The sequence below is a fragment of the Notolepis coatsorum genome (genome assembly GCF_963971535.1).
Source record: "Notolepis coatsorum genome assembly, chromosome: 20".
Classification (NCBI taxonomy): domain Eukaryota; kingdom Metazoa; phylum Chordata; class Actinopteri; order Aulopiformes; family Paralepididae; genus Notolepis; species Notolepis coatsorum.
Genome location: NC_140184.1, coordinates 39,712,465 through 39,725,768, shown reverse-complemented (window position 1 = coordinate 39,725,768; position 13,304 = coordinate 39,712,465). Strand labels below are relative to the sequence as shown.

The window sequence follows — 13,304 nt, the reverse complement described above, 5'->3', positions numbered from 1 at the left end:
TCCCCTGATTATCAAACTCCTCTGACCTCGTTTGCGCTTTCCAAAGACCCAAGAGACGGGACAGGAAGATATATATTTTATATCTAATACTAAACCTGCCTCAGGGCTGCTCTGGCTGCAATTGTAGCTTACCACCACCGGTATGACTGTGTATGAACGAATAATGGACTCTGTGAAGCGCTCTGGGTGTCATGAAGAGCGCTATATAAATCCAAGCCATTATTAAACATGTAAAGGTACCGAAATTTGGTACCGATTGATCTAGTGTGAATCGGTACTACCGATGTAATTCGGTCGGTACCCTTAAAAGTACCGAGCCCTGTACCCAACCCTAGTATAGATATATTTTCTTTCAATATGTAGGCTATATAGGATATCATGGATGACGGTATAGTAAAAAATAGGGGTGGGAATCACCAGAGGCCTCACGATACGATAGTATTGCGATATGCATATTGCGATATATTGCAATTTATTACCTTTTTTCAACTGCAAAGTAAAACGTTGTCAACATGTTTTATCTAATAAAATAAAGTTCAGTCTGTTCATCTCACTTCAATAATTTTTATTGCAGAACATGGTATTTTCTCAAGCAGACAGATGTAAACACTGTAATCTGTGTTGCATGTACCTGACAAACTGAACTGTTTGTATTACAGTCATATTCCAACTTAACTGGATGCACATGTGTGCGTGGACTACTGTACTATTACATGTATTGAAATGAACAATGCAACTTCCTTGTACAAAAAAACATAAATACAAAGTTCTTTTTTTTTATGAATAATTAAATATCGATACTTGGCGCCCCTGCAATACTACTACATGTCGATTTTTCCCCCATCCCTAGTAAAAAAGGATACCTTTGCATGGATCCATGATTTTATACCATCATATCTGGTATACCTCCCAGCCCTACCTAATACTGTAGTTACTAGGGATGGGTACCGAATTCGGTACTTTTGAGGTACCGAACCGAAACACGTCGGTACTACCGAGTATCGAATCAAGTGAGAAACCGGAAAAAAAAAAAAAAAATTGTATTCATTTTTTTTTTTACTTTTTTTTACTTTTTTTTTTTTACTTTTTTCTTTACATGTCAACGTTCACACGCACAATATATGCTTAGCTAGGATTTGACTTGATTCAACAACAAAGCAGTCGGAGCAATGACAAGCCGAAAACTGTCGAAATTGTAGTTATTTGAAGTTTGGATTTTTTTTTTACGACAATTTAATTTCTTGAGACTAAAGTACAGAAAAAAGGTACCGTTGGGTACCGGTATCGATTCACAGGTACCGGTACCGGTTCAAATGTGAAAGGTACCCATCCCTAGTAGTTACTACTAGTTAGTTTAATTGAATAATAATTAAAACATTCCTGGCATTACATTAATGCAAATTGTCGAGGATAACACAAAAAAGGTTTACCAAGAAGCCTACTGTACTCATTTCCATTGTGGTGCTCACACACAATGGACCTTACAATCAAAAGTGCATGCAACTATCTCCGTAAGTAGTTTGTGAAAGCAAATTTACAAAAGTTCTCCTCCGGATGCCTGAAGGTGTGAAAAGTTGCGATCCCCTGAATGAAGAACGTCACTCATTCTTAAACTGAAAGTGTGTTCTTGTACACCCTAATTTGCATACAGAACACGCCCCCTAGCTCCTTATAAGGTATGCAACCACAGCACTGTGTGCAGAAAATATTCAACAGGAAGCAATTTGCAACTGATCAAAATTAGATTAGATGTATGTCATTATACAGCACAAGTACAATACAATGAAAATAAGTTTGGCATCCAACCAGAGCACAAATGTAACAGTAAAGTGAAATAGTAACACACACAGGTGATTAAACTGGGTATACAATATATAGTGAGTAATAGTGTTCATCAGATGCAGATAGTACATGTGAATGTACAGTGATACAGGTATAAAAAAGACCCATACGAACATGACATCTTAGCGTGACATCTTTGTAGTGTCAACGGGTACGAGGCCACCCAGAAAGAGTCATGGCATGAATTAACAGGTGAGGTTAACATGGTGTCAGGAGAGGAGTGCACAGCAGCTGAGGTGAAAAATAAATGGGCTCATGTGCAATCAGAGTCCAAAAAAATATTCAGCAGTCCAATGCTGCACTCAACTTTGGAACGTGTGTGCGCGTGGCTCTCATTGTAGGCCACCTCCTGCTCGCTCCGTGTGAGAGTTGGCGAGTGTGGTCATGAACCAGGGGGGGGGGCGGCGCTTATCTGCATTGCACAGGTGTTGGTAGCCTGAAACGTCCCACTAGATACTCATCACTCTCTGCGAATAGGTCTGCATGGGGGCGGTACTGACGCTCCCTCCTCAGAGCACAATCCGCGATATCTTCCAGCAGCAGTAGATATGCCATATTGTGTGTGTGTGTAGGCGTAGCACTGAGCGCAGCTGCCCAGGAACGTGCAGCCCCATGTGCATCAGTCGCCTGCATCAGTCTGTTGCGTCGTTGCTAATAAACTATCGATTTCAATAGAATCTGCTAAACGTATCCTTTGTGTCTTTTGTCATTTGTGTGGGTTCAACTCGTGAAGAGTAAGTCCAACACTCACAAATTAAGCCCTTAAGAACATGGGTGCACACCAGTCTGTCCTATCAATGACTGCCTGCCTATCTGCGCTGCGTTAGTAAATCCTGTTCGTAGCTACAAAAGAATCTCAGAAAATAAACTGTTTGATCATGCCAAAATCAGCACGAGAAGTCCGTAAGTGGAGTTACGAAGAAGAAGTCTGTTCGAGCATAAGGTCTAATGTTCATATGTTATGGGATTGTAGAGAAAACCAGAGGAATGGCAATAGGTTTGTACGAGTTAGGGAAAATACCACAGACTTGGAGCAGCGTCACATGGCAGAGCGTCGACTCATCATCATGGCCTCATGTAGTTTTGAGTTGTGAGCACCAAATCGCCTATTACATAATCAGGCCATTCTCTAGTCTCAATCAAGTTCTGCTTCAGTGAAATAAACGTTGTGAATGAGAGAGGGGGCTGGGGAGGAGGAGTTAGGCTACATTTGGCTCTTACATCATGGATTTCATATGAATGTAAAAAGTATTAATGTTGCCTCCGTTTTCCCTTTTACTTGTTTCTACAAGTAAAATAAACTAAGCATGGACAATTTGCTCTGGTGTACTGTGAATAGGGTTGCCCCGTTGTTAGTGGATTAATCGGTTGGTTTTGTCAATGCTCTACATGGCATTGTAGTGCATTATAGTAAGCTAGATCAATATTGAAATATATGAATAAATTACTGTGTTGCAAAATGGCATGCAATTAATTAAAAATATATATGCTGTGTGGCAGAATAAAATGTGTTTTGCCCTTTGCCCTTGTATGATTTACACCTACCTACTGGGCATGTGTAGCCTAACCATTTAGCCTAGTTGTTACTTAAGAGTTATGTTGCAACTCATCTGTGTGGTGCACCCTCTTTTATTTGAGTAATGTGCAAATCACAACTTAGCAGGATTGATTAATAAATAACAACGCTAAATTTGAATTTACACACAACTGGTGCAACAAGCCATATTCACACACAGGCCACAGTATAATCTATGTTATTCCTGGTCTAAGTGTACATTTGGGTATCACTGTTATGAGGCAGATGGAACAGTCCTTGCCCCGAATTCATTATCCTTTAGTCATAATCCAATCACAAGATTTACTAGAGTTAGGCTAACACCCAAAGCAACACCTAACAAAGCCACTGGCCATGACAATATCCCCTCCAAATTCATCAGAGACTCAGCAGCCGCCATCACCCCAGTCATCACACACATAATAAACCTCTCCATAAAACAGGGACACGTCCCCAAAGACTTCAAAATTGCGAGTGACCTCCCTGCACAAGAAAGGCAGTAAATTAGACCAGACTACCAGAGTACAGCAACTTGCAATGGGCCTGGTCTACAAGATACACTACACTACACAACTAAGGTACCCATGTACATGTCAAAATACGTCCCAAAGGTCAGTGAATACCACGACCACAACACCAGAGGGAGTTCCACAAATCATGTTCAACCCAGATTCGGCACAAACAAGGGTCTAAACACGTTTCGCAATTATGCCACATCAATGTGGAACACCCTACCCACAACCGTAAAAAAATGTGAATCCCTACCCACCTTCAAAACCGCTCTCAAATAGCACCTACGGGAGGCTGCAATTCGAAACTGGCCCCTGTAAATGTCCAAACCCCCCGTCCCACCCCCTCCTAATGTACAGTTTCCTCCCCCTCGTATGTATATATTATCTGTTAGGATCTGTTTAACAGTACTGTATATTTGCATATCTTGTATGTCACAAATGTAACAGTACTGTATACCTGACCTGTATGTCATGTATGTCAGAAATGTCAAGATATATATGTATGTCATTAATGTCATTATGAATAAGAAATGGGGGACCGTGATGTAAACAAGATGAAAGTCTTTCTCTGGTCTGCATCCCCTTAACAATTGTGTGTATTGAGCCGTACTGTATTGTACCCATTCTGCAATCTGTTAATACAGTTTTCATTCATTCATATTTTCTAGTCAAAATAGATTTGTACAGCTGACTAAGTGTAATTTGCAGACAGACTGTGGACGTGTCCTGTATACAGTATGATCTAACATGCCCTTGTCAACTTTGAGATTGCGAGGAACAGAACAGTCAAGCCATTCTTGCACAAAAGAGTGGTAGGATGCCCAAGTTATACGCCTATAGGTCCAAACGGTTGTGACTCAATGTTAAGACTTGAAAATTACTTTGTTGGCTTTGTCATTAACATACTTTGATCATGGCTGTACAGGGGGGCAATGTTTATAATTCCAGCACCGTTTGCATAATATGGCAAATAATCTTCCTTAAACTGAGCTACAGTATGTAGTGTGGCACATGATTGCATTTGCAGGTGACTTGCCATACCAAAATGAATTGACCTGGCAGGTAACTTCGATCAGAGAAACCCTATAGGAACCCCTAATTATGGCATGGGCAGGTCACCTGGAAATACAATCACGTGCCAGACTACATAGCTCAGTTTGGGGAAAAGCCATAATGAAAACATGGTTATAAAAACATTGCCATGTACAGGCGCAACCGGGGTATTGTGCAAAGTTTTGATTGATTGATTGAAAAGTTTATTAACAGATTGCAGAATGGGTACAGTACAGTACAGCTCAATACATACAATTGTTAAGAGGATGCAGACCTGAGAAAGACTTTCATCTTGTTTTCATCAGGGTCCCCCATTTTCAATTCATCATATGACACACACGACATACAGATAGACAGTACTGCTACATCTATACATTTATGACATACCAGATTTTCAAATACAGTAGTTTGTGATACTAAAAAAAATCCAGAAAAAGAGTGTATATACATTTGACATAGAAACTGTGCATTGGGGGAGGTTGGGTAGGTGGGGTGGGGCTGTACATTGGAGGTGGGGGGGGGGGGGTTGGGTAGGGGGGGGACACACACTGTACATTGGAATACTGACATACATTTGACATAGAAACTGTACATTGGAGGAGGTTGGGTAGGTGGGGTGGGGTTGGGTGGGGCTGTACATTGGAATACTGACAAAGCCATGCTGTTCACGTCTCAACCTTTGCTTTCTGGCCTATGGTAATGTCTCCCAACTTCATACTAGCTAGTGATGTGGTACAACAGTACAACACAGTGAATGAATGGGTCAAAGAACGCAGCACCTACTTCATACAATTCTAAACAACAGCATAGAATAAGACAAGTTCAATGACGGAAGCCTATACCAACGTGTTCTCACAACTCACCTGCCCATTTTCCTAGTTTTGCCGGTGATATCAACCTTCCGTTCCCCAGAACCCACACCCTCAAGCCGGAGAGCAGCTGATACACCGAACACAGTGACAGCCAGGCCGCGGTCAACGCACCAAGCCAAAAGAGTGGTGTTTCCACCGCGCGTAACACAACTTCTCCGTTTAACGACATGGTACTACTCGCACAATAATACAGACTTGTGAAACGTTGTGATTGTTGCGCACCCGGCTAGTTGTCTAAATCGAGACAGCTGTTCTACTGCAAAACTATATCCACAATTTACAATCTCGTGCTTCCGCGTTTGACACTTCCGCATCGGCGCCCGGTTCCACCGTTGATTGGTTCAAATCCAGATCATGATTGATTCGTTTAGCTTGAGTGGTTATGTCGCCCCCTGCAGACAGAGTTCAACATCAGAGAGGAAAGTCTAGTGCAGTTACATACCGTATTTTATCAAATTAATATGTAAGCATAGCAGCTAAATAGGAGAAAATGGGTGTGCTCAAATATGATTAGATCAGTGATGCAGTGCAGTAGCATATGATCATCAATTCAACAAATCACCAATATAAATGTTCTTATTTTTTCCCCATAATTGTTGTATCTATTTATTATTCCATCGCAACCCTTCTAGAATTGGACAGATATACTGTATTTCGCCACTCATGACATTAAACACATAATCAGTGATTACAAAGTGTTTCCCCAGCAGCTATCATTCAGACAGGAGTTACCTTCCCCCCACCCCCTCCAAGTCCTCCTGGCTCCATCCTCCAGTGGGGAACTACAGATCATGTGGTGGATACAAAACGAATACTGTAAACTATGTAAAATATAAATATGTAAATATGTACTTCTGTTATGTGTGAGTCAATGATCACACTCTGGTTGTACCATAAAACAGGGACACGTCCCCAAGGACTTCAAAATTGCGAGAGTGACCCCTCTGCACAAAAAGGGCATTAAATTAGACCCAGGCAACTACCGCCCTGTTTCTATTTTTACCTCCATCTCGAAAGTCATGGAAAAAAGAGTCTACGAACAGATTGAAAAGTACCTAGTGGAAAAAAATCTAATCTACGAATTCCATTCTGGCTTCAGAACATCCCACTCCACTGACACATGCCTTCTCTATTTGAACGACCACATCAAACAAGAGGTGGACGCGGGCAAATACTGCGGCATGGTCATGCTGGACCTACAAAAAGCCTTGTCAATCACTCCATTCTGATTGACAAGCTAAAAGCAATGGGTTTTGATAGTCTATCAGTGAGATGGATGCAATCCTACCTGGAGGGGAGAGAACAGATGGTGGAGGTAAACGGTACCCTATCCCCCCCCCCCCCCCCCCCCCCCCCTCACAGTGAGCTGTGGTGTTCCACAAGGAAGCATACTAGGACCGCTACTGTTCCTAATTTATGCAAATGACATGTCGTCAGCTTGTGACTGCAACTTGTTCTGGCTTGCCGAAGACGCCGTAACTCGTCTTTGATATCAATATTTCAAAAATCTGTGATCGGATTCATAATTCCCATCCGCTGGCCTGAGACCCACCAAAAAGCCCCACTGAACCCTCTAGCGGTTCAAGAGCGCCATCTGGTGGCCGATCGGCGCAATCGCCAAACAGGAAGTTACTTGGACGATGTGCTGTTCACCCATATTACTTTACGGGTAAATGGGTTGACAACAGGGTGCAGGGCGGGTGTGCCGTGGCTAGGTAGCCTAGCCAGGTAGCATCGATCCTGTGCCTCGGCGGGGTTTGGACGGTGTCCCACCCGGAAGCCGATGCTTGAGAGCGAGTCGGCCCAGCGGGTGGCAGTAGAGCTATACTGCTGCAGGATGGAATTTAGCGGCGGCCAGTGTTGTGGCTCAGCTGTCCACATTAGCGTCGAACGCTATGCTATAGTGGGGCTACTGTTTTTGTTCTGTCTCTCTGCTACGGGAATGTCTGTCATGCTACAGTCTTCCCTCCTCTCAACCATTCATGCTGATGGTCAATCGGTGTCTACTGGGGGAGTAGTGCGGGGGGGCTTTGTTTACCTTCATGGGTAAATGGGCTGAGGTCTAGGGCTGGTGTGCTGTCGTGAATATTATGAATGAATGCGGGACTGGTTCTCTCTGGTCCGCCTCCCCTTAACGTTGTGTACATGGGCTTGCCCATTCTACAGTATGTTCGTGGTGTTAGTTCATTTATTCATTTAACCCCTTCATGGTGCACACCACAGTGGAGGTTGCTGTTTGCAACCACCACTGGTGCTCCGTGTTAGCATCAGTCCTTTGCTTTTGACATGTTGAAACAGTGGCCCGCCCGGCCGACGCCATGAGGTGGGTCGGCCCGGCGAGTGGCTGGTGGGCTGCTAAAGCCTGTACCGCCACGATATGGAATTGGCAGCGATTAGTAACTGTGTTCGAATTGCTGTTTTTTCTGTCAAAAAATGGTGTCTGGTGGCGGGGCCTTGAGGGCCAGCCGACGTCGACACATCGCGCGAGGTTGTTGACGTTATTAGCTTTGACCCAGCCGCAAGCTATAACCGCTCAGGGCTCCCCTCTCCGCAGAGGATTTTGGTCTTCCGCTGGAGCGCGGGCGGTATTTGTCCTAGGCCCCACACCGCCTCACACCGCGCAGCCAGAAGAAGAGATGACGGCGATGACGAGGCCCTCGACAGGCGGCCATGTTTTCCCCCGCCAGAGGTATCCTGGCCGTTGAATCGACAGGTGTCCACAAGGCCGACAGCCTTGGCGGCCGAGGGATCGGCCATGTTGGATGGGCTCGGCTTGGAATATACAAGCCGTCGCCGTCCTGCCGCGAGCAGCCCGCTCTCCGATCACTCCCTCCCCCAACACCAGCGGAAAAAGGGGGCTCTGATTGTTTCCTTTGGCTGCGGGCCGCGTGCCTTCGTTGAAGCGCGGGCGGCCCCACTTTTCGCTTCTCATGGGGACAGGGGCTGACACCCAGTTGATGGCTGAGCCTGGGTCTGTCCGTGAGAATGTTGTGCTGTCAAGCGGCTCCCACACCATAAGCTGTGTTGGTTGAGCCTGGTGTTACGTCTGTCAACTATAAGTGTTGTCAGCAGGGGGGCTCGAAACCTTTTGAGGCACACAGTGCGGGCTTCCCCGGCCTTGCCTTCGCCAGGCCAGGTATCATGTTGGTGCCTCCCACTCCCGCGAGATCGGCAGTGGTCTGAAAAGAAGAGGTGTGTGTGATTTAGGTGGTAGTAATATCACTGCAGGGCTACGGTGTGTAGGAACCCATGGGGTCCTCACGCCTTGCATGTCCGGCTGCAGAACAACTACTCAGCATATTCTGGAGGGGTGTTCAGTAGGGGGGCTTTTGTCACCTAGATTGATGTCAGCTTCCCCCGTATCAAACCGGCCCTTTCTGTCGGGGTCCCCCCTTGGGTGCGATTGCCTCGTGGGTAGTGTCAGGTTCCGACCCGACTCCACGGAACGCTCTGCTCGCACGGGTCCAGGGTTGGCTACGCACAGCGGGTGGGACCAGGCCGCCTATCTACAGTTCCTTGCGGACCTGCGCCACATAGCGGCGGGTGCGTTGGGAGTGTCATCACATATGGCTACGGCAGTACCATATGTCAAGGTGGATGGAGAGAACGCTGAGGCGGGGACTTGTATTTACACAACCCCACCCGTTTTCGGGTTTGGTACAGACCCTATTGTCAGGGTCACCAGCAGTGACAGCTCTGGTCGACGAGATCTGATCTCTGTGGACGAAGCAAGCTATCGTCGTGGCGTTTTCCTCCCGGTGTTCTCTGGTGCCTGAGAAATCGGGAGGGGGGGGGGGGGGGTGTCAGACCCATGTTGGACCATGGGAAGGTTCAGTATTTTTTGGATCGTCTCCTACCTGTTGAACACTGTCAGGTGGGGGTCTGGTTCTCCTCCATAGACCTGTAGGATGCGTGTTCGCATCCCCGATCTTCCGTCCTAGGGCTTACCTACGCTTCCTTACAGGGTTAGCGTATGAGTACCAGGGGCTGCCGTTCGGCTTTTCTCTGGCTCCCCGCATCTTCACCAAGTGCGTGGAGGCCGCACTGGGGCCTCTGCGTCGTCAGGGGTTACGAAGTATATTCTGCCCTGCCGATGTTCTGGTCCTTGGCGGTCAAGGTGGATCGTCAGGTCTCATGCCAGGCAGGATTCCTACCAGCCTGGGGTTGCTGTAGACTGGAAGTAGAGTACTCCTCTTCCCAGTCAACGGGTGGAGTGCTATGGGCATCCCTCTCAGAGCGTGTTGCGACACGCTCGGGAGGTTCCGTCCTAGGACGGTTACGGCGCTGTCCGTGATACGCCTGCTCGGTATGAGGGCATCTGCTCATTCCGTGGTCCCTCTTGGCCTCCTCTTCACCCCAGGAGGAGGTTACGGAGGTGGTTTTTTTCCAGTATGGAAATAGACCCGGTGAGAGGCAAGTCAGGACAGACAATACGACGTCAGTGTCGTATATCGACAGACAGGGAGGAGTACGCTCCCCCCGTCTGCACCGGGCGGCAGGCGGCTGGCTATGGGCGTTCTCCATCTGCGCGGCCTGAGGGCTCCCCACATCCCCGGCAGGGTGAATGTGGGTACAGGTGTAATGTCGCGGGCGGTCCTCACCCTGACGGGTGGGGATTACGTCCGGACATAGTCAGGCAGGTCTGGGACCGATGCCGTGCCGCCTGGGATTCTTTCCCCATACATCTGTTAGGTCAGTTGTTGGGGCGGGTACGTTGAGGAGCGCAGGTCCTTGATCCTGATTGCGCCGGACCGGGGCGCAGCTGTGTGGTTCCCGGTCCTGATCCAGCTCTTGGTATCCCGTCATGGCCTGTTCCTTGGTCATCGCGGGCCCTCTCTCAAGCACACAGGTCGCTGTTCAGCACCCGGTGTTGTGCCAACATCTGATGGTTTGGCTGGTGAGAGGGTAAGTCTGGAGAGGATGGACCCTTCTGTGGTTGATACCGTCCGGAATGCGCATGCTCCCTCCACTGTCGCGCTTTACGCGGGCAGATGGCGTATGTTCCAAGAGTGGTGTAAGGCGGGGGGCAGGGACCCGGTGTCCTGCCCCCTGGATGCTGTCCTTGTTACCTCCAGTCTCTCCTTGATATACTGTCGGCTTCGACGGTGAGGGTATATGCAGCAGCTATATCCTCTTATCATGAGGGATTTGAGGGTGATGTTTTGTTCAGCCACCCTCTTGTGAAGCGTTTCCTGCTTGGCGCCCGACGCGTTAAGCCGGTAAAACGCTCTTTGGCTCCGAGTTGGGATCTTCAATTGGTCCTCGGTCGGTTGTCCTTGGCCCCGTTTGAGCCTCTTGAGCAAGCGCCGTTGGAACAGCTGTCGTTCAAGACCGCGTTCTTGCTGGCCGTCACCTCCGCTAAACGCGTGGGTGTGCTTTGTGCTCTCTCGGTACGACCAGAGTGCCTGTCTTTTCGTTCCGATTGCGGTGCCACTCTGCGGCCTAATCCTGCCTTCGTGCCTAAAAATATCCGGAGTTCTTTCCGCTCCAGGGATATTGTGGTTCAGGCATTTCATCCACCTCCTCACGCTAGTGAGTTGGAGGCGGGTCCGGGCTTTGGGGTTTTACCTCAGCCGTACTCAGGGCCTCAGGGCTACCGATCAGCTTTTTGTCTGTTACGGTGGTTCTCGTGCTGGTAAGGCACTTTCGAAACAGCGCCTGTCCCATTGGTTGTGCGAGGGCATTGCCCTTTGCTACACGTTGGCCGGGCTGGCTCCCCCTGGGGGCGTCAGGGCGCACTCCACTCGTGGGGTGGCAGCCTCTGCCGCTCTGCTGGGTGGGGCCTCGGTGGAGGACATCTGTGCTGCAGCTTCATGGTCCTCCCCGGGTCCCTTCGTAAGGTTTTACCTCATGGACATGACCGGGGGTTCTGTCTCCCAGGCGGTTCTGGGGTCTGTGGCCTCTCCTGCTTCCCGTCCTTTGGTGGGGTAGCAGGGGTGTGTGGGTATGGGCCACAGTGTGTTGTGTCACACGTGGTTCCGCCTGTGCTGTGTGTTCAAGGGGTTCTAGTTATTTCTTGTTCGCACTCGGATGGAGTTGACTGCGCCCCCTCTTCATTAGGAAGGATGGGGTGACGGGACTCCCCTTCCCCCTTGATGTGGGCTTACGGGTCCTCAGGGGGTGCATCTGTCGGGCCTCGCGTCCGCTCTACCCCATATCTCGGTATGGCTTAAGAGTACGAAATATAACGACAGGTTATGTATATAACCTAGTTATATGAGTACTGGCTAAGCGTCCCGCTCTTAGCGTGCCCTGAGTTCCCTTTGGGAAACCTTTCTTTGGAAACGATTTTTTCCGAGGAAGAGTGAGTGGTGGCCATGCCCAGTACTATGTAGCACGCCACTAGAGGCGGGGCCTGGCAGGTGAGGGGTGTATTTTGGTTTATCCGTTGATGGAGTACAATAGGTAATTGAGATGAGGTATATCTCGTATGGCTTAAGAGCGGGACGCTTAGTCAGTACTCATATAACTAGGTTATATACATAACCTGTCGTTATGTATGTCATATATGTCCTGATGAATTGAAAATGGGGGACTCTGATGTAAACAAGACCAAAGTCTTTCTCTGGTCCGCACCCCCTTAACAATTGTGTGTATTGAGCTGTACTGTATTGTACCCATTCTGCAATCTGTTAATAAAGTTTTCAATCAATCAATCAAACCAAACCGTAGGTTTATTTAACATCTAGTATAACGTGACGGCAAAAGCAGTTTACAGTACAGAGGCAGTTTGTACGCAGTGGCCCTCCAGGTACGGTGGCTCGTAGTAGTCATTAGTCAAACAGGATAATCATTTAGCCAATGATCTACATCCTTTCCCTTTAGCTCAAATCTCGTATAACAAAATACTGTATCACTAGGTATGTTAACATCACAGAACATTTCTTTCTTACTTTAAAATTCTACAATTTCCAGTAAACAATTAAATGAAGATACTCTTAGATAAACTTGAAACTATCCATCACTGCACGAGTATATATCACTTTAAGAAGTAGTGCATTCATAAAACATGAAATCACCATAAGTGCATAAGTGGAACAACTGTGTGCAAATAACATCGACACATTAGCATAGCATTTTACACACTGGTAGCTATTACATTAACCATGTTATACACAGCAGTTTTCTTTTCTTTTCTCTTTTTTTATTTAAATTTTTAAATTTTTAATACAATCTACTGCATATACTTGGGGTTTGGTTTGCATATGCGGCCTGCACGCGTTGTATATTGTGCGTTACTGTTCTCAGCTGGGAAGCGTGCTGGGTGTGTCGGCCGGGGAGAGTGTGTGTTGCATGTTGTTTGGCCCTGGTGATAGTGGCGTGAAGGGTGCATTGTTCACTGTAGAGGAGCTGGTGTTCTGGGAGTCTGGATCCTCTGCGTGGAACCGTGGTGGTGGTGGTTCTGTGACAGGAAGGATGTGACGGCGATTCCTCCTGTATGTCTTCCCATTGGACTGGATGACGTATGAG

At 47.4% G+C, this 13,304-nt stretch overlaps 1 protein-coding gene across 1 annotated transcript in view; it reads right to left on the bottom strand.

Moving 5' to 3' along the window:
• The window catches only part of hsd17b12b (hydroxysteroid (17-beta) dehydrogenase 12b), a 70,522-nt gene extending 64,384 nt beyond the window's left edge, over window positions 1-6,138 (bottom strand). Inside the window, exon 1 of the mRNA XM_084337388.1 lies at window positions 5,826-6,138. Within this exon, the coding sequence (XP_084193514.1) occupies window positions 5,826-6,003 (178 nt within the window). The 5' untranslated portion in view covers window positions 6,004-6,138. The remainder of the gene's footprint in view (window positions 1-5,825) is intronic.
• Between the last annotated feature and the right edge of the window lie 7,166 nt (window positions 6,139-13,304).